Genomic DNA, 25800 nt, shown 5'->3' with positions numbered 1-25800 from the left:
TATTGATAGGCTTCATAATCTTCAATTCATGTAAAATGCACAACCACTGACTTCTATAGTATAACTTTAGTATAGAAGTCAGTGTGCACAACTAATGCCTTATGATGCATGGAAAGTTTGCGAAAATTACCACAATATTGTCAGGCCTGACCCCCAGTGGCTAAACCAAAGATCTCCTGACCATCTGTCCCTGCAGTCAAATATGACACTAGGCACGCGTGGCATGGAATGGGACATTTTGAATGTTTAAAACAAAAAGTTACAGCAATGTCATAACTGTCTTATACACTGTTATGAATGAAGATCAATTCCCCCTGCGCCTTCTTGTGAGCCAAATCAGTGAGCCAAATAGCCTTGCGCAAATCGAGCAAGTGAGTTGGCGATAATCGACTCCAGTGGCCTACACTTCCTGCCACACAGCCAATAGATTTTCGTGATTTCTTGTGAGCTGGCGCGTGTGTGTGTATCCAAAAGGTTTTGCCAACCGGACCGGTAAATCCATGCCTTTAGGTCATTGATTTAACCGCTGGAAACAGCTATATTTCGCTAGTCAAATAAAATACAACTGTGGTGTTTCCACCCGGATTATGTTCTGTTTCTCTGAGGAAGTTACTGGCCAGTTTTATCGCGTTGAAGTTACCTGGCCGAACTGTTGTTAAACATTGCCGTTGGAGTTTGTCATCCAAGGTAAGAGTCACATTTCTTTCAGCTATTGCTAGTTTACTTGAGTCATATCTATTCTGTCTTTCGTATGTCATTTCAGTACGACACATAGATACTAAAATATAGATTAAGCCGTTAAGAAAGTTGTGCTAGTTTTCCGTGTCTTTATCTTTGGTGCTATTCATAATAATCCATAATTAAAACTAGCCTAGGCCAGGCAGTCAGCATTATAATGGCACCATGGCATAATAGGCATAGGCCTACTGTATGCTACATTTCTGCTATGTAAAATAACCTTGAGAAAGTTCAGTTTGTACTGTTTGGACAGATAGTTGTTGACTTGTTTTTTTCCGCTTTTGCCTGAAAGCTGAAAGCGAAGGCGAGGCTCTGGTGTTCAATGTAGCATATGGTGTCTAGTTGCTAGTATTTTTAACCCAGCTGTCAAAGCGCTATCTACCGTAACCTATTTTACTCAAATAGATCAATGATGCTAAATGTGACATGCTGGTTGTCTGTTAGGCGTGTGGTGTCAAGTTACGTTTGTATGCTACAACTATGGTCTCTGTTTGGAAAGGGAAACAATCGTGTGTGTATGTAAACAATCTGTTATTGTGTGAAAGTCTACTTACTTCCCATAAGTCGCTCCATGTGTGTAGGAAATAAATCAATTTCCTGTCGGAACTTTGGCTCAGGTTGACTGGAGGGTTCGTTCCTACAAGGAAGGGATGGATGACATCTTGATTAGTATGCATCTGTAGATAGTTGTGGGAAGATGATCAAGTGTGTGATATATAGATTTAGGGACAAGAGATGTCAATGGTGGAGTCTGCGAGTTTGTTAAATATCTTTTGTTGTATTATCTGATGTGAATATCTACAGGATGAAGGGTTTTAACTTTTGTTTTTTAGTTATTTGTGAGTGTGCACGTGCAACGTGTTAACACTGTGTGTACTGTATGTCACCAGTGGGGCAAAGATAGTGTGTGTGTGTGTGTGTGTGTGTGTGTGTGTGTGTGTGTGTGTGTGTGTGTGTGTGTGTGTGTGTGTGTGTGTTTGTGTGTTGTCTGTCTGTCTGTCTGTCTGTCTGTCTGACTGACTGACTGACTGACTGTCTGTCTGTTTGTCTGTCTGTCTGTCTGTCTGTGTGCCAATTTACATCAGATGATTTGTTTTCAGTGCTACAGTAACACCTTTTGGTCTAGCACAGGTAGGTAGGGACTCTGGCCCACCGGTGAAAATGGCCCCAGTGTGTCTTGTAATTCAGGAAAGGTGGGTTGATTTTGCATTACTGTCTTGCAGGTGTCGAATGGCCTCTGGTGTTACTGTGAAGACAGAGAAGCGACCGGCTCCCGACACAGAGGACGGCCATGTGAAGGCCAAAAAGGCCAGGTACCGGTAACATGTTATTACTGGTCACAGGACATAGGGACACAACCAGTTACTAGGACTTAGCTTAATTAGTTAATATGTTATAACCACGCAAAGAGCTGACATAACCAAGTAGTATACGCGTGGGAATGTAGAACGTTATATGTATTATATGTTTGATCTATTGGTATTATATTATTATAATATAGAAGAAGGTATTATCAATCTTCCTGTCTGTCTAGCCATCTTCCTGTCTGTCTGTCTGTCTGTATGTATCTGTCTGTCTGTCTGTCTATCTATCTATCTATCTATCTATCTATCTATCTATCTATCTATCTATCTATCTATCTATCTATCTATCTATCTATCTATCTGCCCCCCCCCCCCCACATTAGAAGGAAGCTGCTTCCCAGCCTGAAGAGACGCGTCCACAAGCATGTAACAGTATTATATTTTAAATTTCTTTCTTTCTTTCTTTCTTTCTTTCTTTCTTTCTTTCTTTCTTTCTTTCTTTCTTTCTTTCTTTTTACCCCCATCATCACCACCAATCCCCCAACCACCACCAGGAAGCTGCTGCCGAGCCTGAAGACGAAGCGTGCCCGCGAGCTGGTGCTGGTGGTGGGCACGGGGGTGAGCTCTGCGGTGGCTCCCCAGGTGCCGGCGCTGCGCAGCTGGAAGGGCCTGATCCAGGCTCTGCTGGACGCCGCCAACGACTTCGACCTGCTGGAGGACGAGGAGAGTCGACGCTTCCAGAAGAGCCTCGCCGAGGACAAGAACCTGGTGCACGTGGCACACGACCTCATCCAGAAACTCTCACCGGTAGGAAAACAGAGTGTGTGTGTGTGTGTGTCTGTGTGTGTGTGTGTGCGTGTGTGTTGGTTTTTGTGTGTGTCTGTGTGTGTACTGTAAGCCTTACAGAGGACAAGAAACTGATGTGTGTTTGTGTGTGTGTAGGTGGGTTTGTATGTAAGTGTGTTTGTATGTGTGTGCGAGAGCAAAGAGAGAGAGTGTGTGTGGGTGCGTAGAGAGGGATTGTGTTTGTGTGTGTGAGTGTGTGGGTTTGTGTGTACAGTATGTGCGTGTGTGTGTGTGTGCATTTAAGTATGTGTGTGTACGTGTGTGCGTGTGTGGCCCACATCATCCATAAACTCTTGCCAGTAGGAGAGCAGAGAAAGAGGGAGAGAGAGAGAGAGAGGGAGAGAGAGAGAGAATGTGTTCCACTAGCCTGGGTGAAGAGGAATCCGTTCTCGGACCTTACTCTGCAATTTGAAATCATTGGAGTTCCCCATTGACTTGAACCAATCAGTAACTGACTCCGCGGGTGAGTTCTGTGTCACCACTCTCAACTGTTTACTGATTGGCAGAACCGTGAATGAACCGAGCTAGGCGGGTTGGTCCAGAATACTTTATGGAGCCAAAAGCTTTGGGTGGAAGTACATAGGATGGCATTGCCAGACTAGTCGACGACGACCTCATCCAAAAACTATCGCCATATAGGAGGGCAGAATGTGTGTGTTTGTGTGGCCCATGCCCTGATCTAGAAACATTTGCCAGTTGGAGAAGAGACAAGAACGTGTTAACACTGTGTGTACTGTATGTCACCAGTGGGGCAAAGATAGTGTGTGTGTGTGTGTGTGTGTGTGTTTGTGTGTGTGTGTGTGTGTGTGTGTGTGTGTGTGTGTGTGTGTGTGTGTGTGTGTTTGTGTGTGTGTGTGTGTGTGTGTGTGTGTGTGTGTGTGTGTGTGTGTGTGTGTGTGTGTGTGTGGGGCCCTTGACCACAGAAGGCATGTGTGTGTGTGCGTGCACGTGTGTATGTATGTTACTGGTACCATGAAGGAAGAAGGTGTGTTCATGTCACATGTGTACTGTGTATGTATATACTGTGTAAGAGTTCAGAGTGCATGCGTGTGTGTGTGTGTGTGTGTGTGTGGGACTGTGCGTATGCGATGTGCATGTTTGTGCATGTGTGTATCTATGTGTGTATGTCTTGTCCCACACCCTCACCCAGACATTCTTGCTAGTAGGAGAGGGGAATATTGTATGTTCATGAAAAGTGAAATGCCTGTGATATTGCTGGTGTCATTTATTATTATTTTTCTTTTTTTTCTTTTGTCTCTCTCTGTATAAACTATAGTATTGTCTAAATATGCATGTATGTCTGAATTACGCAGAGACAACTGTACACATTCACAGAGCACAGGGATCCAATACTGATTTAGCTGAGCATAGTTCATGTTTGCTGGTAGGAGCATGCACAATTTCAGTCTACGTTACTTCCTGAGTTACACACCTAACACACCTTACCCCACATTGCTCCAGGGACTGTAATCAATATCCCGTGCGTCGCTTTGGATAAATATGTCAGCTAAGTGTAATGTAATATAATGTAATACGTAGACCTTAGCTAAAAATACTTCTGCTTTGGTCTCTGCCTGCCCATGCAGTAGAGTCTTTGCCTAAATATCTTGGGTAACACTTCACTTGACACCAGTGTCATGAGCATGTCATTACAGTGTCATAATAGTGTCATGACACAGTCATGGATAAGTCATGAACAATATGTCCAAGGTTGTCTTTGTCATAACCGGATATCACTTAAGGCCAACAGTCATAAAATGTTTATAACATGGACATAATGTTTATGGCAGGTGCATAACTGTGCCACTGTTATGAGACTGTAATGACACTGTAATGACATGCTTATGACACCGGCGTCAAGTAAAGTGTTACCATATCTTGCATACTCAGGGTGCAATTTGTGAAAAAGCGAGAGGGGGTGAAGGTTTCAGATTTTAACCAATATCGCACCCTGTGCTTATGTCTCTTTGAGGAAGTTTGTTGTCTGACCACACATCTGCTGTCTGCCTTCTGAATTCACAGCACAAGAGGCCTAGCATCAGCACATACTGTAAAGTAATCACATATAGTGTCATGATAACCCAAGGGTCAGTGAAAGGACTGACAGGAAGTGCAGAGTCCAACATGGTCAATACTGCAATACCAGAATTCCAATAGCAATCTCTTTTACAAAGAGGCAGAAGAAGCAAGGGGAGATGACAAGAGCTGTTGGCGTGTGTGAGCTGTTATGACTGTAACCAATGTGTGATTTGCAGAGGAGGTTGGGGGGTTCCCTTCTTCTAGTTTTGATATCTCCATATCTTGTACAGAATGTTATGTTTGGTTTGAATCAACTCGATTTATATTGCTTAAATTCTGAAAATTATCACGTCGCACCCTGACCGTAACTGGTGTTAAATGGTTGACCTTTTTGCATTATTGTTACTACTACATCAAGTAGAGCACAGTCATGTTCACGGTGAATTTGTTCCTTTTTTTCACCACAAATGTAATATTTTGAAATTGAAACTACCGTCTGTGTATATTGGAAACTGAGGTTTGTCATTGTTGTCGTCACTATCGCTAGTGTGATTCGATAATTCACTCATGTAGGTGAGGGAATGAATAATCTTAACAGGGGGTCTCACCATCACCTTCAGATGCTAGGCATCTAACTAACCCTGCCTTACTTAGTCTCTCAGGGACTGTCCCTGTACCTAAATCTCTCCTACCCCCTGTATATTGGAATAGACACCAAGGTTCCATTCCACAGCATTCAGTTAAACTGATTTGATTCAGGTTTAACTGAAGATGGGATTTCCTGATTGGAGATATGCAATCAGATATGTCAAAGCAGTAGACTGCAAGGGATGAGCTTACTTTTTTACCCCCACACTCAGAGACACACAGACCTACAGACTCACACACAGACACACAAACAGACACACACGCATGCACGCGTGGATGAGGTCGTGGGCGACGCATACGCACACAAACACACACACACACACACACACACACACACACACACACACACACACACACACACACACACACACACACACACACACACACATACACATACACACACAGTTGTATAAAGGAGAAGTAGAAGTACTCTTACAAATGTAATTACAACACTAGTGATATGTTTTTACATGGATTCAACTTTGTGATATACAACTAGGGTTGTAATTATCTGTAAGAGTATTTCTACTTATACTTTCTACAACTCTCTACACACACACACACACACACACACACACACACACACACACACACACACACACACACACACACACACACACACACACACACACACACACACACACACACACACACACACACACACACACACACTCTTGGTAAAGATCAGCTCAGGTGCATGTTTAACCCCTTAATGCAGATCCTCATTGTCACCAAAATGGTAATGACCAAGTCTTAATCGGTTACCCAAGACTCCTTGCATTGCCATGTAGCAATGATGTAGGTGAGTGTTTTTAGCAAAGAGTGAATAGGCTCGTCGATGGGCCCACAGCAGTTAGAGGCTACGTCCAGTGTATGTTGCACATCACATTTAAAAGGCTGTAAAGCAATGCTTCTCAGGTCTTAATGCAGCAACACTGCACTTTTCAATGGCTCTGGCCAAGTATGTGTGTTTGAGGAAAGCTGTGAGGGTCTTAACCTACTTTCTTTCCCCGCTGGTAGCTTGCTTGGGAATTTCCATGCTGCCTTCTTGTGCGCTGGTTCCAATCTGAAGGGCAGAATTGGAAACCCACGCTGAAATCTGCACCTGAGTTTGGAAACCCCACCACAGAACAGGGAGGCAGGGCAATGCATATTGTCAGAAGTTTGTAGTTTGTTTTTCAGATCCACCATGTCAACACCAGATGTGATACCATCTTTCCATCAAGCTGTAGATCGAGTTTTTAAATAGTTTTTAGACCGACCTCACCTATGATGAATAGATCTCACTTATCTGCTAGCTAGTGACTAACAAATAACTAGCGTGAATGTATTAGTTTAGTTTCCCAAGTTTATCTAGCAACAAGCGTAGTACACACACATACCCACATGCACAGATGCATACATTCACCTTAATACTCATTGCACACACACACACACACACACACACACACACACACACACACACACACACACACACACACACACACACACACACACACACACACACACACACACACACACACACACACACACACACACATTCCATGTAATACAATTAAAAGTGCAATAGGTCTGGCACACTGGAACTGAATACAAGAAGTGTGCGAGAAGGAAAGCTATGAAGACTTAACCCACTTTGCGTCAATCTGCTCCCATGCCCAGATTAAGATGGCCTGGTGCCCCAAGGCTACAGGTTTCTGTGCCCCACCCTGCAAGGCCCCCTCTAGGCTGCCTGCATGTAGCCTGTGCGTTAATGCAGGGCCCACGGCTGCACTGGGTCTGTGTCAGTGCTGGGAAATGTAACTGCGGTGGTGGATTTGACGGGCCATGTTCACCTGGAGGAGGCTGCTGCAGAATACTGTAGCGCAGTGGTTCTCAACTGGAACAGTCTTGGGACCCACCTTTTTCCACTCTCATTCGGTCGCGACCCAATTTTTTTAGCGTTCAAGTCAATTCAATGCAATTCTCAAAATGTAACCAAGACTCGGATGACTGGTAGCACGATATCTACCTCACATAAACATTCAGATTAAAGGCCTATCTATGACAACAGATGACACGGAGTTCAGTAGCCTATCAAAATAAAAGTTGTAAATTGTTGCAGGAAAAGTTGGATTTTTTTTTTCAGAATTACGCTTTTTTTACACCAAGGCTCCCACCCATGACCCCTCCGCGACCCACTTTTGGGTCGCGACCCACCAGTTGAGAAACACTGCTGTAGCTGAATATTAGAATAGGGTTGATCTGGAACAGGAGGCACATTGGTTAGAATGGGTAGAGGGTGCTGCACATATCCTGTATGACACATGTGTCCTTGCGTGCGCATGCACACACGCACACACACACACACACACACACACACACACACACACACACACACACACACACACACACACACACACACACACACACACACACACACACACACACACACACACACACACAAAATGTGTTTGGGGTGTTTGGGGGTTTGAGGGAGGTGGATTGTGATGGTGGAAGGAGACCTGGGGCCTCGTGTGATAAAATACTTGCGTGGAGTCTTTGCGTGTGTGAAAATCCTGCAAAAGTACATCACATGCACGAAAAATGGGAATGGGAGGTCGAGGTTTAGAAACAGAGCAGTGCGTTATGGAGGGAGAGAGACCCTGGGGTGCGAAGTTCTGGTCAGAGTGTTTAGAATGTGGGGAATGTGCCCTGAGGTTCAGATAGGGGTGTTTGGAAAGGAAAAGCGGCCCCACAGAGAACCAAACTGTTGGTCTCCATTACAGTAATTCATCCTAGCCGGAATGGATACACTCACATGGAGTATTGTATGCAGAGAAGCCGACAGGTGGGGGACAGAGGGGTCAGTTGTCCTGGACCCAGGGAGATGGGTGGGCCCAGAAATAGGTCCTCATTATTACATTTTATGTATTGGAAAGGTGGGGGGGACCTTCCAGATGACTTTGTCTCAGGCCCGGCCAAAATTGTCAGTGACCCTGACTGTATGCGTGGGCTCTTCATGCGGTTACACTGGTGCAAAAATATTGAGCATAGCTTGCAGGCTGATTGTTTTCTCTCACTGCATGTCTACTCGGGAGGGGAAGGGAAGGGAAGGGTAAAAGTCGAAATTCGTGTGAGGGGCTGGGAGGGAGAATGGAGACATGCACACTTCACTTGGCCTGGTCTGGCCTGGTCTGGTCTGGTGGTTGATGAAGCACCTCCTGTTTGAGGAAGTGGATCCTCCACTCCAGCTGGGTGGGATCTAGAATAATATGAACTCGCCCAATTACTTTGACCTCACCACTTCTCTCTCTCTCTCTCTCTCTCTCTCTCTCTCTCTCTCTCTCTCTCTCTCTCTCTCTCTCTCTCTCTCTCTCCCCCATATCTCTCTCTCTCCACCCTTTTCCTCCTGTATGAGTGAGGTATTATTTTTCACATTTCTGTCGTCTGCTGCCTTTATAAAGTCCTACCGGCAAAGCCTCAATGACGGTATGACAGCACACTGCTGTGCACAAAGAAAATTAATTAATTCACTATTCATTAACATCTGGTGGTATCAGGAATCAAACTGGCAATCCTTGGGCTACAGCTGCAAGCTTTACATACATACTTTGCCCTGAAATAGGCTTGTGAGTAAAAAATTGGTGAAGTTGTTCAAGGATTGCGGTGGTTGTTCAAGGATTATCTGTAAGTGTAAGTGTGGTGTTGTGAACAGAACATTTTCTTTTGTTATCAGGTTTTTTTATATTGTTGTTAACTTGTTATCTTTCAATGCTGTAGTTCTAGTGTACTTTATCTTCTGTGTATCTTCTGTCAATCCACTTACTCATGGCAATGGGGTTTAATCACCATACAAATTCAATCATCTCTATGGCCACACTACAGATTCCTGTCCTTCTTTCTCTTCCCCTCCCTTTTGCACATGTCCCTCCTTCACACAAGAGTCCTTTTTGTTTCCCCCTTTTTCCCAGACGATGATGTGGCTCTTGGGTCAAACGTGGCAAAGCCCACCTGCTCAGTCTGCTCTCTGAAAGAACGACTGTCTCTGAAAGAAACTATGAGTTTTTGTTTACTGTAACACTAATCCCATACTGTGTGTGTATGTTGCTGACATGATGGCTTTGTGAGGTTGAAAAGTGTTTATACAGTAGTTGAGAGCAGTAATGACATGTTTACTGGACATTTACTGTACGTGTTGTTTTGTCTGTGTGAGGTGTGAACAGAAATAAGAAACTGAGGTATGCTTCAGCTGTGTATTCATGTATGTGTTATCCTAATACTATGTCATTTAGGTAATCCTGTACGCCTTCTGGTTGTACAGTGCATTGTATTGTTGGCCACATGTGATAGAATGTGGTTAAAACTGTCTGACTCACAGACATACTGTATATGTGTCAATCAGGTTGGACTCACTGCCCTATATGTGTCAATGCTTCCTGCATTCTTTTGATTGCCCTTCAGCATGTGGCTTTTATGCCAAAGAAAGGGGGGAGTAACAATTTGACATAGGCGTTGAGTGCAGACTTTTGTCAATATATAAGCAGTGTAAACTATCCTTGTGTGGAAACAAAGGTGTAAGCTTAGATCTCTTGTGTCTAGCCCTGAATATTGACCTGGTAAACTAGACCAACCCTAGTAGCAGAGGGTGTTTTTTGGTCTGGCGTTGCATCACAGATCCTCAGGGAGTAATCGTGACTGAGCCAGGGACTTGTAGCAAGTTTATTTCTTTCTGTGCAAGTGAGTTATTGGGGCAGCTGAGGTGTGTTTGTGGTTTGGCTGATTTGTTTTGAATTGTCACCATCCACCACATTCTCAGCTGTAGGCACTGGCAGCTAGCTCTCTCTCTCTCTCTCTCTCTCTCTCTCTCTCTCTCTCTCTCTCTCTCTCTCTCTCTCTCTCTCTCTCTCTCTCTCTCTCTCTCTCTCTCTCTCTCGATTCACATTACATTACATTACATTATATATTATATTACATTACATTCCACTTACCCAGGCTCGAACTGGCAATCTGTGATACCGGGCAAATACCCGATGGGCCGCCGCGGCCCTAACGCAATTTGGACCGCCCCCCTTGCGCTAGTACCAGCCCTGAATTTTATACCAGTCGAAGTCGGTAATCCCGGACTCTTACGAATGCCATAATTAATTCTAGAGTACACAATATGTAATTTGGAGGAAGAGGTGCAGTATATATACCCCTTCCATGTAATTTTCAACTTTGTGACGGTGGGCAGATGGCGTTAAAAAATGTAAAGCAGTGCACGATGGGGTTGGAATCTTAAGGCGCCTGTCTTCCTTCTGATAGGTTCATGGGAACGCGGATGTAATGTTCGCCGGCAGTGTTGCCAAATAGGACAAGATTGGGCTTCTTTGGATGACCGTCTGTCTGTGGTCAAAAAAGGTTAAATAGCATTTGGGTGGGTTTCTCTGCAGATTTATGGCTAGACATCAATAGAATTTATTTAAAATTGTGTGGGCTAATGCTAATGTAGAGGGAAAATGCCAGGGCCGAAAATCGTTCCAAGTCCGAGCCTGCACTTACCCCAAAGCAACTTACAGTTATTTTACACAATATTGGTTACAGTCCCTGGAGCAATGTCGTGCCATGGATGGAGGTGTAGGGAGATGTAAGGATGGGATTTGAACCTGCATCCCTCTGACCACTCCTGAAACCAGTGGGCCACCGCTGCCCACAATAATGGAATTGTCCCACTGATCCACTTCCAATTGCCTGTGATCTAACAGCTACAGGCTCTGGCTACAGGCTCTCTTTCAGTCAAATCGCTCCACACTCTCACTATGGTTACATCTCTATTTGCTTCCGCTGTTTGTTCTGGCAGCCTATCAAAAGGTGTAACCATAGGGAGATGTCTCGCTCACCTCCCTCGCAGAACCAGGGTTACAACCCATAACCCAGTGTTTGTTAACCCATTTTGTCCTAAGCCCTTTTTGGGAAAATTAAACCTAAACTGTTAAAACCTAAATATCTCATCATCTGAAGCACATAAAAACATGAAATAATGCATTTAAAAGCTAATATTTAAAAGCATTTAAAAGCTTCATTTTGCACGAGAATGTATTCATTCAGCTCTAATTTACCCACATCTTTAATAAAACCGCTCAAATCTCAAGAACCTGAATGCAGCGTATATGTCGCTACAGGACACAATGGGTTAACTGGTGGGTCGGGATCCAAAAATGCGTCGCGGAGGGGTCCTCTGCTTTTCTCTGACATATACACTATGGTACATATGTCTTATAGGGTATTCTTTTCTTCTGTTCCCCTTCCCCTTCTAATGTGCGCTCCACCTTCTTCAAAGACTGCCTGTACGAGGTGTTTGACATCCTCCTCTCTTCTCTTCTCTCCCCTAATCCCCCCCTCTTCTCTTCTCTCCCCTCCCCCTCTCCCCTCTTCTAGCGTACGGGTAACGTGCGCTCCACCTTCTTCAAGGACTGCCTGTACGAGGTGTTTGACAGCCTGGAGGACAAGATGGAGCACATGGGGAAGCACCTGCTGAGCTCCGTGCTGCAGCTGATGGAGAGTGGCGCGCTGGTGCTCACCACCAACTTCGACAACCTGCTGGAGCTCTACGCCGGACACCAGGGCACCAGGCTAGAGTCGCTGGACCTCACAGATGAGAAGAAGGTATTACACACACGTACGCACGCACGCACGCACGCACGCACACACACACACACACACACACAACCTGTTGGAGTGCTATGCCGGACACCAGGCGACCAGACCAGACTAGAGTCACTAGACCTCACAGATGAAAAAAAAAGTAACACACACACACACACACACACACACACACACACACACACACACACACACACACACACACACACACACACACACACACACACACACACACACACACAAACTATGCACAAACCCACACACACACACACACACACAACCTGTTGGAGTGCTACGCTGGACATCAGGCGAACAGACTAGAGTCACTGGACCTCACAGACGAGAAGAAGGTATTAAACACACACATGAACTCTCTCACACACACACACACATGCATGCATACACACACACCTTCATTGCTTTGCTTCTCACCACCGACCATCGACTCGTTTCACCGTCTCGTCATCACAGCACCTCGAAAACTATTGCGTGCACACACAATCCTTGTCCTGTCTACACAATGTCGCGAAAAATGTCTGAAATGTGAACAAGCTCTCATCAGGGCATGTGCAAGCCGGCATAAGCAATGAAATGAAATGGGCTGTAGGCTAAATAATATGATGTGTAAGCAAGCCAATGGAAACATCATGCCAGAATGTTTGGCATGACTTATCTTAACTTATCACCACTGCAACCTACTACTAACAGTGTGTATGTGAATGTGTGTGTGAATGTGTGTGTGTGTGTGTGTGTGTGTGTGTGTGTGTGTGTGTGTGTGTGTGTGTGTGTGTGTGTGTGTGTGTGTGTGTGTGTGTGTGTGTGTGTGTGTGTGTGTGTGTGTGTGTTTGTGTGTGTGTGTGTGTGCAGCACACACGCCTGCACTTACAGCATGAATGGGAAAGTCCCACTGGGAGGGAAAGTTCCAAAAGTTCCACCACCCAAATCACACCATACCACAGTGCACTCAATCAAACAAGTGGCCCCAAGACTCTGTGTGTGTGGGTGTGGGTGGGTGTGTGTGTGTGTGTATTCTCTGAGGATTACTGTAAATGGATGCCGGGGAGGGTAAATCTTGTATAGAAATGAGTGTACAGAGTATTAAAATGAATCCCTCTGTGTGTGCATGTATTAGAGTGGGCGTAGGGCAAGAGAAATCTGAGTGTATTAAAAATGAATCTGAAAGGTGCACTGTGCAGGATGATGGCCAGAGCAGGTATTGTAACTGTGCTGCTCATTGAAACTGTACTGGCTATTGCCAAATGTGAGCTTTTCATGAATATTTACTGCTAAACAGTAAACCAATATTTACTAGTATGACCAAAGTACAGTATGTTTTGCAGCTAAAAATGTCTACTTCTATAAATTCAAAATGTCAAACATGGTGAAGAGCACCTTTTCATGTATGAAAAGTGCAATTTTCCCAATCATAATGAATACTTAGAATATGAGGTTGTTGGTACGTATTAGTGAAAAAGGCAACATCTGTGAATGGGCAGCATTTCTGGAAACAAACTGCTCAAGATACCACACAGTGCATTAATGTGTGTGTACTGTATGTTTATGTGTCCAGGTATTAGAGTGGGCCCAGGGCAAGAGGAACCTGAGTGTGCTGCACATCCACGGCGTGTACACCAACCCCAGCGGCATCGTGCTGCACCCCGCAGGCTACCAGAACGTCCTGCGCAACACAGAGGTCATGGTGAGGCACTTTAGCATGCTACATTTCTCTGCTCACTCTCTGTCTGTCTTCCGTCTTCCCCTTTAACACACACACACACACACACACACACACACACACACACACACACACACACACACACACACACACACACACACACACACACACACACACACACACACACACACACACACACACACACACTACTGCAACAGTCTGTTTTGGCCAACAGTTGGATAATTTTAATGTAGTATGGCCAGCCAACCGAACAAATCACAAACAAAGAGCTTTTGTGAGGCAGTCTGACTTGATTGGTGGCTATTGCAGTGATCCTCAGTCATACACAGTGCTATATGCCTGAGGTCCAGCCTAGGTGTCTGCTATTTGTTGCATCATGCCGACTCTTTAACTTCCTCCAGTGTAGATAGCAGAGATGAGGTGTTAACTTATGACACAGCACTTCAGAGCTCTCTATTTCCTCATCACCCGCAGTTACTCCCACTGAAACTTATTTTATTATTTACTTTACTTATTTACTTAAGTTTCCCAACAGAAAAAAAAACTGTATAGCCAGGAATAAGTGGTTTTCACTTGCCACCCCAGTCACACTTCAAGCTAAGAAAATGATAGGTAAATAAGGTGTATTGCTGTGGTTAAGGATGATGATGCAGACATTTTACTGGTCAGTTGACTAAAACAGGACTGAATGTTATCTTTGTTTTTAGCGGCAGAGGCTTTGCTCTTATCAAAGGGAAAGGTGTGATGTCAGTAAATTATTGCTTCCTCTTTCTGTAAAGGAGGTGAATCAATAGGTGTGTCACAAAGTCCTGAAAGGCAAAAAATAAGGAAGTGCCTATATAGAACATCCAAATACCATTGAGTTTTCGACCAGGAGGCAAATGGTACCCGGATGACTTTCTATATCCGGTCATATTTGCAGTAGGCAAACAATGGTTACTTCGCTATCCCAGAGGTCCGCGGGAGTTAGACAACTGCATGGTCATTGGTCATTAGTGCCATCAAGGGCAGCCCCCAGTTATGGAAATGATGTGTCATAGTAGGTCTGAATTGTGCTTACTAGTGACTGACTTTATACAACCTACTGGTCAGGGCGCCAAGTGGTAGCTACTGGTACAGTAAGAAGGCAGTGTCTAGTACCACAGCATTCCGATACTATAGTGTTCTCTCTGCTCTTTTCTCTCCATCCGTTGTCATCTACCTCTCATCTTCCTCCTCATCATCCTCCTCTTCCTCTGCCCCCTTTCAGCTTTACCTCTGTCCCCTTTTCCCTCTTGTAACTTTCTGTCCCTTTTCCTATCTCATTTACTGTGTGTGTACACCAGAAACATCCTATGCTACCGAGAAGCCGAGGTTATTGAATGAGTTTTGCCATAAATTCGCTGTACTCACTCTGGACATGACATTGACATGTGTTAAAGCAGATATTAAGAGATATGAACATTCCAATTGTTTTCCGCCGAACCGCGTTATAGCTCATTATAGGGGTGGGTATTGGCAAAGGGTTCACGATTCGATGCGCATCACGATACACATGCCACGATGCGAGTCTATCACGCACTGCGATTCATGTACTACTGTGATGCATTGTGATATTTACTTCAGTAAATGTGTAAAATACAGCTTATTTGTCAGTTGCTGTGTACCTTTTTTAAGTCAGTTCATTCTATTTAAGCATTCTATCATCTGGGAGAGAGCTTACATCACAACAGAAATATTACCTACTCTCTACTGAACAAAATCAACCCGTGGCAAATAGAATTTTATTGTTATCAAATAATCAATTGTCATGAATCCATGCAGTATATTGAGAAAATAAGTATCACGATACCTTGTCATGAATCGATGCATTGTATCGTGAAAGTAAGTATTGCGATGCATCGATATGACGATTATTTTGCACACCCCTAGCTCATTACCATAATATTAGCTGACTTTTAATCGCTGAAATTCACTCTGGTTGCCCAGGTCACTTCGTTCCTGCTGGATTTTCTTTGGTCTCTTTAAATGTCAACTCTCCATAGAGAAATAATGACCTCTGTCGTTCCGATAGCGTAGGTCGCTTTTAGTGTACATGCGCCCTTATAGTTCAGTCTTAGTATCTGCCCATCTGTTCCTGGAGTTCACTCTATCCTTATCCCAGTTAGACCCCTCTCTCACGCACAACTCACTATCTATCCCTGTGCATTTATTGTAGAAAAGCCACACTCTCGAGTGTAATATTTGATTTCAGTGGAAAGTACGTCGCTGAAGAAGGCTTAGGCCAAAATGTCTGTCTTGCATGCTAACGCACTAAAATAACATACAAAAATTACACTCGAGAGTGCGGCTTTTCTACTAGAAATGTACAGATCTGTTTGCTTGCACCCAAAGACCTAGCTTGTAAAAGCAGTTTTGAGTTGAGCACACTCTTTGAAAAAGTATTTCTCTGTTCCTCTCACCATCCCAGAGAGAGATCCAGAAGTTGTACGAGACCAAGTCCTTTGTGTTCCTGGGCTGCGGCCGCACAGTGGATGACACCACGTTCCAGGCCCTGTTCCTGGAGGCGGTCAAGCACAAGTCGGACCTGGAGCACTTCATGCTGGTGCGGCGCGAGGAGGAGGGCCTGGACGAGTTCAAGAAGCTGCGCGACAACATGCTGGACAAGGGCATCAAGGTCATCTCCTACGGCAGCGAGTACGCCGACCTGCCCGACTATTTCCAACGCCTCGCCACCGAGATCTGCAACCACCCGGACAGCTGCTGCGGCGGCGGTGGTGGCGGGATGGACGGCGGCGGGTCGGGCTCCGTGTCCGGCTCCTCCAACGGCTGGGGTGAGTAAGTGGCGTCATCACTTTGAGCTGTGTTTTTTTAAAATGTGTATTTTTTGGGGTGTTTTTTTTAATAGGGCTGCCCAATATATCGAAAATGAATCGAAATCGCAATATCAAGAGTGGCGATATGCGTATCGCGAAAATAACTTGATTATCGCTAACAAGTAACACATTTCTGTGCATTCCAATCACTAGCTGAATATCAACAAATGTGCAAGAAGTCCGCCATGACTAGAGTCATGCCCGCCACACAGACCGACAAATTAGTGACAAGAAAAACACTCGGCTATATTTCTAAACATTGTTTAAGTAATGTTATCAGGGTATTGCATGCTGTTATCGAGAATTGCATTTTTTTCTGATATCGTGCAGCCCTAGTTTTTAACCTTTATTGTGATAGGATAGTGAAGAACGAGATAGGAAACGAGTGGGGGGAGAGATGGGGAAGGATCGGCAAAGGACCCTGGCCAGAATCGAATCCAGGTTGCCAGCGTAGCAGCCCAGTGCCCTATCGTGAGAGCCGCAGCAGGGCCTTCTGGCTGTGTTTTTACAATACGTTAGACTTAGCTGACGCCTTAATTAAGGCTTAATGCAAAGGATGGGATTCGAACCTGCAACCCTCTGATCTTAAGACCACCTCTTTAACCACTAGGCCACAACTGCAGAGATACTACCCATATCCAGAGAAAAGACTACCAAACCTTGACGCCTTAATCCAAAGCGATTTACACTAATTTACAGGGTATTTGGCCACAGTCCCTGGAGCACTGTGGGGTTATGTGTCATGCTCAAGGCCACTTCAGCCATGGATGGAGGTGTAGACTCATTATTTGACGTTCTATTTCTTGTAAAATGCTTTACTAGCTTAGCGCTACATTACTACGACACTACATGGTGCTCATATGTTTACATACCCCAGCAGAATATATGCTTTCTCTGCGATTTCTCACAAATTATGAAGGATTACAGAAAACCTTTTTTTCACTCATTGCTAGTGACTGGCCTAAGACATTTATTAGCAATCTTCTGTGTTTACTCTTTCAAAAGCATGATCACTGATCACAACCCAAACTACCCAAATGACCCTGTTCAGAAGTTTACATACCCTAGTTTCTGATGCTGAATATGGCCCTGTTTAACATCAGGGACCGCTCTAAATTGTTTGTGGTAGTTGTGGATAAGGCTCTTAATTTTCTCAGATGACAAAACAGCACATTCTTCCTGGCAGAATGGTTGTTTCCTATAATATCTTTAGGTGTCTTGCTGGAACCTCATATTTGAGGTTTCCCCTGAGTGGCTCAATGATGTTGAGATCAGGAGAGTGAGATGGTCGCTCAAAAACCTTCATTTTATTCTTTCTGAAGCTAATGACGGGTTGATTTGGCTTTCTGTGTCAAAATATTGTCATGTTGGCACTGTTGGAATTTCAATTCAGAAATGCAATATGAGGGGGTTTGGTTGGAATCAAGCCATTGGGCAAGGGAATCATTGCATTGCAATGATCATTGCAAGGGAAATTGTTCAGGAGGCATAGGACAACCAACAAATAACTTCAGGTGAAATATAGGACAACATGAAAAAATGTTTTAAACTGTACTGCACAGAGGCAGTTTAGGAAAGATGGGCTGTTGGAGGTTGCCAGGAGAAAGCCATTACTACAAAAATGCAAACATGTTATTTTGCATATGATACACCAAATAGCATAGTGAGAAGCATCAGAATGCCTGTGAAAAAGTCATTTGAAAAAACTTTTTTTCAGCCACTATTAACAGTACCATTTGGAGAACAGTCAATGGAGCCTATGATGAAAGTTACACCATCCCTTCTGTGAAACATGGTCATGGACCACTGATGTCATGGGGACATTTGAGTTACAAATGCACTATACTTTTGGTCCATACTCGCAGAATGATGAATACATTGCCCTGTGAAAAATACTGGAGGAAACTTGACACACATCAGCCTTGAAACTGCACATGGTCCATTGTTTGGACATGCCAACATGACAATATTTCAACACAGAAAGCCAAATCAACCCGTCATTAGCTTCAGAAAGAATAAAATGAAGTTTTTGAGCGACCGTTTCACTCTCCTGATCTCAACATCATTGAGCCATTCAGGGGAAACCTCAAATATGAGGTTCCAGCAAGACACCCAAAATTATTATAGGAAACAACCATTCTGCCAGGAAGAATGTGCTGTTTTATCATCTGAGAACATTAAGAGCCTTATCCACAACTACCACAAACAATTTAGAGCGGTCCCTGACGTTAAACAGGGCCATATTCAGCATCAGAAACTAGGGTATGTAAACTTTTGAACAGGGTCATTTGGGTAGTTTGGGTTGTGATCATGCTTTTGAAAGAGTGAACACAGAATATTGATAATACATATCTTAAACCAGTCACTAGCAATGAGTGAAAAAAAAAGTTTTGTGCAATCCTTCATATTTTGTGAGAAATTGCCAAGAAAGCGTATATTCTGCTGGGGTACATGTAAACATATGAGCACCACTGTACATGGAACCTTTGTACCGGTAATACATAATGACTTGGTCTTTCCCATTCTGAGGATAACAAACTTAAAAGCTAAGTGCAGAGAGAGAGAGAGAGAGAGAGAGAGAGAGAGAGACTTTAATAATCCCAGAGGGGAAGTAGTTGTTGTTTGTTAGTTATTTGTTTGCTTTAGTCTGCCACTGGAGGAAAGGGATCAGGGTCAGACTGGTGTGCCGTCCGTCAGGTTCACTGTGCCAAGTTGGTCAGTAGTGCCGACTACTGTGTGTGTGTGTGTGTGTGTGTGTGTGTGTGTGTGCGTGTGTGTGTGTGTGTGTGTGTGTGTGTGTGTGTGTGTGTGTGTGTGTGTGTGTGTGTGTGTGTGTGTGTGTGTGTGTGTGTGTGTGTGCGCGTGTGTGTTCACTGTGCTGCTAAGTTGTTTCAGTAGTGCTGGCTGCTGCTGCTGTGTGTTTGCATGTGGAGGTGGAAGCTGCTTTACTAGGGTCAGTGTGCTACACCAGCGTTTCCCAAACCTTTTCTCTGGTTGACCCACATTTCAAAAGTCACACAAACCTTTGTGACTCAAGTCAAGAGGCATATTTGTAAATCACTGAATAAAGGTGTACTTGTACATTATTGAATATTAACAGGGTTATTATACTTTTGGCTGACAGTGAACTAGGGAAACGTGAGATGACCACAAAAAAACAACAACCTAGAAATGCATGCCAACGAAGCTGTTTAGTAGAACATTTGACTATGTTTCACCCTCCAGAACATTTCATCTAAATCCGTTCATAACTTATCATTACTGACAGACAGACAAACAAATCAACCGTACTGAAAACATAACTATTCTTGGCTGAAGTACAAAAAAAAAAGAAAAAGGTTTTGACCCTTTATGAAGGCCCTGAGTCCTGACCCAGTCATTGGGAAACAGGGGGCTAGACAGAGCTCTTATTAACCCCCCCCCCAGACATTCACAACTATTGGGTCAAGGGCTCTAGAGTCTAGACCAATTACAAACATCTTGCACTCACTGGTCCAAGTGGCCACATGTACACTGGGGAAACGGATGTCTTGCTCGGGTCGACAGGATTTCTGTCTGAATCATTTCACCTCAATAGAGGTCGTTTTGTGAACTAAATGGAACAAGGGAGGGACTGCAAACAAACGGTGCTCATACTGCAGTACATTTTACACATGGGACACGTGTGCCTTGTGTTGGTTTATATCAAAGGTCACTGGGATATTTGTTTGGAAATGCTGTGGCAACAGTCATGACACATATAATCACACTTCACTATCTACGAATATGAAAGCGTATGTATAGTATGTACACACACACACACACACACACACACACACACACACACACACACACACACACACACACACACACACACACACACACACACACACACACACACACACACACAGTGTTAAGGCATATAGAATACATGGTTATACTGTATGTAGTAACATATGAAGAGTTCAGATGCAAAACCCCCTAAGTGCCTTTTCAGAAAATAATCTTAATTCATTTTTATTTAATACAAAGCTATCAAAATTGCATATTTTTACATTTTATTTATGTAATATAACTATTTATATGTATTATCAAGTATATAAATGTAAACCAAACCAACAACGGGGTTCTCTAAAAATATAGAAGTGCAGGTCTTCAGAAATGGAGTTAGAGGGTTTTGCATCTGAACTCTTCATATGTAACCAATACCCTGTAAATAACTGCAAGTCGTTTTGGATAAAAGCTTCAGCTAAGTGTAATGTAATGTATTGTAATGAAATGGTTCTCTGATGTAGAATTGTACTTGTGTTATCTCTGTTTAGGATCTCCCTACAACGAGGAAGAATCCCAGAACGGTTTCACCTCCCTCAAGAGCCTCCTGCAAGGTTAGGGACCCTGTGTGTGTGTCCTGGCCCCCGACACCTTGCACGCACGCTCGCATGCACACATACACATGCATGCACACTTTCTTCACCCTTCAAGGACCTGCCTTTGCATGTACTCGTGTACACACACACACACACACACACACACACACACACACACACACACACACACACACACACACACACACACACACACACACACACACACACACACACACACACACACACACACAAAACACACACAACACTTCCCTCACCCTTCAAGGACCCGCTTTTGCATGTACACATGTACACACACACACACACACACACACACACACACACACACACACGCACACACACTCACACACACCCTTCCCTCACCCTTCTCAGGGACCCATTGTTGCATGTCTGCGCCTCATCATCCTTCTGGATGATGTGTGTGTGTGTCTCTTGTATCTGTAGGTACCTGTACCTGCCTCAGCCTGAAGCCTGTATTGATGGGAATTTAAGTTATTTTACACCTGTATGTGTATATGAACGTGTAGTGGTATTTAAAATCTCAAATCACAAGGTTTGTACTTATTCAAGTGTTTTGCCTTCTAACATACAGTAGCATGCACTGTATGTGAATTATGTGCATATGCAATGTGCAATTGTGTTTGTATTGCCTTGATTGTGATCGTGACAGTGTTTTCCCCTCAATTTTATCAAACATATCAAAATGCACATAACGTGATGGATGTATACTGTATATAACTGCTCTAAAAATAAAGGGAACTCCAAGTCAACCGTACAACTATAAAACTATAAAAACAGCCTGTGAAATCATATTCTAATGTGTGTTCACTAAAGGATTACAACTGCAGCCTTTCATGAATTGCTATCTAGGATATTTTGGAGTTCTCTTTGGGTGGTTGGGCAGGTTATACCAATGATGACTAGGTACTTAAAGCACTCAAGATATACACTATACAGTCTATATACCAATGAAAAAATGGTGAACAATCTGAAATGGTGTTAGAGTCCATGTGTTAAGGTGGGGTTGCAGGTTAACCATTTTAAGAGTATGTACCATTATGACATCACGTTGGGGGCTCCCCAGGCCCATAGGAGTCTATGTAGAATCTTAGAATCCTGGGGGAGTTCCCCCAACGTGATGTCATACCATTGAGAGTAAATAGAATGGAGGCCAAAATTCTATTTCATTGTTGAAGCCAAGTTGGAGCCAAGGTTGGACCCAAAAAGACCAAAAAATGGCCAAATCCCATTCATTCCTATGAGAGACATAAAACCCTGTATCTCCCTTAAATGCCACTCCAGGGGGATCATTTTTCGCTCAACTAGTAGGTCCCCTTGCTCTCCAACTTACCAGGGTGGTGATTTTTTGTGGTGATGTTTTATTTTAGAGAGATATTAAAAGTTAAATTGACCAATGAGCATCAGAACATGGTTTGATTGACCGTTAGAAGTCTTGTTGTTGTCCAATCAGCATTTGCGTTTGGCGTTGCTAAGGTGGAATGTAAGTTGGAATGTTCCCAAATCTGGCTTCAAAGCGTTGAATGGCAAATAGCGTTGATTTGGCGTCCATTCTATTTACTGTCAATGTGTCATACCTGCAACCCCACCTTATTTAGTGATGATGTCACATTGGGGACTCCCCCCTTTGATCTCCAGTCCCCAACATGATGTCATGCACTGCTTTATAGAAAGACAGCCCACCACCTGGGAAACTCCAACTCCCATTGTCATTGTGACACAGCACTCTACAGCACCCAAGTGTACAATGCACACTGCACACAACAAAATTGTATTTTATGCCTCACGGCCCTCACCCATGGAAGTGGGCAGCCCCCAATGAAGCAGTGAGGCTTTATGGGGAAAGCATTTTCATATTGTAGTATACAAGTACTCAACCAAACCAAATGCAATGGGTAATAGTTTAAATGTGCACTGCTAACAAGAAATTGGTGTTTAAATTTGTTTAAATCTTAACCTGCACATTCACAACCACCTTTATAGGAGCAATCCCTTTATTTTCATGAGCAGTATATTTTAAGAATATATGAAAAGAAGTTCACTTTAGTTGCCCTTCTTCTCTTTATCCAGATGAGCACTCATGACAGGTGCTGGAGTGGTGGGGAGTCTGGCGCCTTTTCTGTCTGCTGTACCCCTCATAGAGTAGCCTCCTTCTCCTCCTCCTCCTCAATTCCACCTTTACACACTACATGGATCAACAGTAAGCAAAAGAAAGAGGAAGACGCCTGTTCAAGCCCATCGTGTCTTTTCCGCTCCTCGTAGATTAGTGTCCTCCTCCTCCTCCTCTTTTTCCTCTTGCTCCTCCCTCTCACCGCCCTCTTCCTCAGGTCCACCCCTGCTGTACACGGATCAGTCATAAAAGAGAGCGGGAGGGAGAGAGAGCCCCTGTTCCATCCTATTGTCCTTGTAGAGTAGCCTCCTCCTCTTTCCTCTCATCCTCCGATTGCACACATTCATCGTTTACTTGGATCAGCAGTAGAAGACAGAGAGAGGAGAGAGTCCCTGTTTCTGTTTCATCTCATTGCCCTTGATTATTCCCTTTGACCTCTCTAATCCATTCACATGTCCCCTTCTCAACCACGTACCACAATCAACTTGTCAACTCAGCCTTGTGCCTTCCCCCCTCCAAGAGACAGACTTTTTTTGTACACAGAACGCACAATAAAAGGTCATCTAAGCCAGCAGGTACTCATAGATGATGGATTGGGGGTTTTTTGTATTGTTTTTTTTTTTTTTTTTTTACCACAATTGGTCCTCTCAAGTTGATGCTGGACTTAACAAAGTGATGGCAATATTATACAAGCGTAGCCTACCATGATCTTAGACTCTGGAGAACCCATTGCTGGTTGAACCAATGACACTTTGCAATGTGCCTTATATGTCTGTGCTCCCGTGGTACACAACGGATCCCACAGCCTGCACAGTGTAGTGGGGCTTAACCTTAGAGCTCAGACATGACTCCACCACCACCACCCCGCTCTCCATGGACTCTGAACCAGGCCATTCAACACAACAACAACAACCGCAGCAGCTGCAAGCTACAAGGACCACAGAGACAATACACAGTAGTTAGCAAAAGCACACATCCGATGCTGTGTCGAGGAAGTCAAAGTCCTGCCAAATATGTATGATACACATGGTTTATGATGAATAAATGAACCGAACAATCCTATTTTTTTAGTCAGGCTAAATAGTTTAACTAGATGTGTTAGGAGATTACAAAGCCTGTGATACGAAATATACAGTATGTCTGGCCTTCTACTATCTCCTGTCAGGTTGTATTCAGCCAGGTTCCAACTGCAGCTGTTGCCACATGGTAGGTCTTACTGTATGTTTCCCAGACCTAAACCAACAGCAAGGCATCTATTGGCCGATATTCTGATTAAAAAAAAAAAAACACTACACATGTACAGTACGTCTGTAGCAAACACAGTTAAAGTGTTCAGTTTGAACATCAAAGAAGAAATTGTGTATCTGGTGGTAGCTATAGTGTATTTCATAAAAGCAACATTTTTTGTATTGTTATTTTTTAAGACTGTACAGGTAACTTTTTCTGTTGTTGTCTGTAGGTATTTATGTGTACTATTTTAGAATAAAGTAAAACTTAAAATGTAAAAAATGTGTTTATTTTGCGTGTACTGTATGTCAACATGAGGTGCAAACTCACAGCAGTAACCAACAGGTTATAAATTCCTGAGAATTGTCAATATTGTCAAGTATTTATTTCAAAGATTTTCTCCCAGAAATGTGAGACTACTTAAGTGATAGGCTTTTTCTTTTTGTCAATCACGCAAAACGAAAGTAAATTTAAAAAAAAAAGACTTTCTTGAAAAGAGACAAAAATCATGGAATGAATGAAATCTGATTTGTGGAGACGTCTTTGTTAGCTTTCATTTTGCGTGATTGATAATACTACTACTTTTACTACTGCTACAACTACTTCCACTACTACTAATAATAATGAAAAAAATATCGATGGAAATTGATGACACTAGAGGTCATGGAATATAAGAGCAGCTTTATTTAAGAAATGTTTATACATTCTCATAAATTATCTCAAAATCTTCTCTATATCTCTCTCTCTGTGTGCATGCTGCACTACTGCAGATCATAATGGGACAGTCAGGGTTAGCATAGACAGAATGAACTATTTAACAGTAAACAGAAGGGAAATGATGCAGAATTGCTTATACTTGCTGTATACTGATAACTGATTGGAAACAAACATAATACTGTCCAAACTGTTTGGCAGTTACACACAAAATAAAACATGGTGTCCTTATTTTTGCCCCTTAAAATGCGTTTTAACCCCTGAAGTGAATTGTCATTGTGATTTGTTGGGCATTCATTTTCACCAGTTAAGCTGTGATGTGAATGAAGATGTTTCATCTGACAATAGTCATATGAAAAGCAACAGGACCAAATCTGTTCAATTTGAAAACTCCCAGCTGCAGATATTACCGTTGTGGTGAGCCTTGAAAACAAAAACAAATAAATGTTGTGCATTCAATAAAATCAATAAATTAAGTCCAGGCTTGCGGATACCTGAAGTGAGTGTTGTGTGACCACCAGTTTTGAGTATAGGTAGAGACAGGATGCACTTTGCTGAGTCTCAAGAAAATCACACTTCATTGAATTGGTTTGGTTTTTTGTTTGTTGGTTTGTATTGTTTTGTCACTGTCCAAACA

General features: G+C 43.3%; 1 protein-coding gene across 3 annotated transcripts; it reads left to right on the top strand.

Annotated features, from left to right (window-relative positions):
- The first annotated feature begins 453 nt into the window (after positions 1 to 453).
- fam118b (family with sequence similarity 118 member B) lies at positions 454 to 25800 on the top strand. Of its 3 annotated transcripts, none has more exons than XM_063204945.1 (8): positions 454 to 687; positions 1962 to 2051; positions 2597 to 2849; positions 11955 to 12182; positions 13750 to 13878; positions 16325 to 16688; positions 21032 to 21094; positions 23183 to 25800. In XM_063204945.1, the coding sequence occupies exons 2-8, from the start codon at positions 1969 to 1971 to the stop codon at positions 23194 to 23196; spliced, it is 1134 nt and encodes a 377-aa protein (XP_063061015.1). In that variant the 5' UTR covers positions 454 to 687; positions 1962 to 1968; the 3' UTR covers positions 23197 to 25800. The 3 variants fall into 3 exon arrangements, with proteins under 3 accessions (XP_063061015.1, XP_063061016.1, XP_063061014.1); XM_063204946.1 differs by having other exon boundaries at positions 16325 to 16692; XM_063204944.1 differs by lacking the exon at positions 23183 to 25800 and having other exon boundaries at positions 16325 to 16692; positions 21032 to 21987.

This window comes from Engraulis encrasicolus, chromosome 8 (assembly GCF_034702125.1).
Source record: "Engraulis encrasicolus isolate BLACKSEA-1 chromosome 8, IST_EnEncr_1.0, whole genome shotgun sequence".
NCBI lineage: Eukaryota > Metazoa > Chordata > Actinopteri > Clupeiformes > Engraulidae > Engraulis > Engraulis encrasicolus.
This window is presented reverse-complemented; position numbering and strand designations above follow the sequence as displayed.

Excerpts from the sequence above, each read along its gene's own strand:
- fam118b (XM_063204944.1), top strand. The coding sequence starts at position 1,969 with ATGGCCTCTGGTGTTACTGTGAAGACAGAGAAGCGACCGGCTCCCGAC. Across the intron at positions 12,183-13,749 it reads ACCTCACAGATGAGAAGAAG|GTATTAGAGTGGGCCCAGGG; the intron begins GTATTACACACA and ends TTATGTGTCCAG. Across the intron at positions 16,693-21,031 it reads TCCTCCAACGGCTGGGGTGA|GATCTCCCTACAACGAGGAA; the intron begins GTAAGTGGCGTC and ends ATCTCTGTTTAG.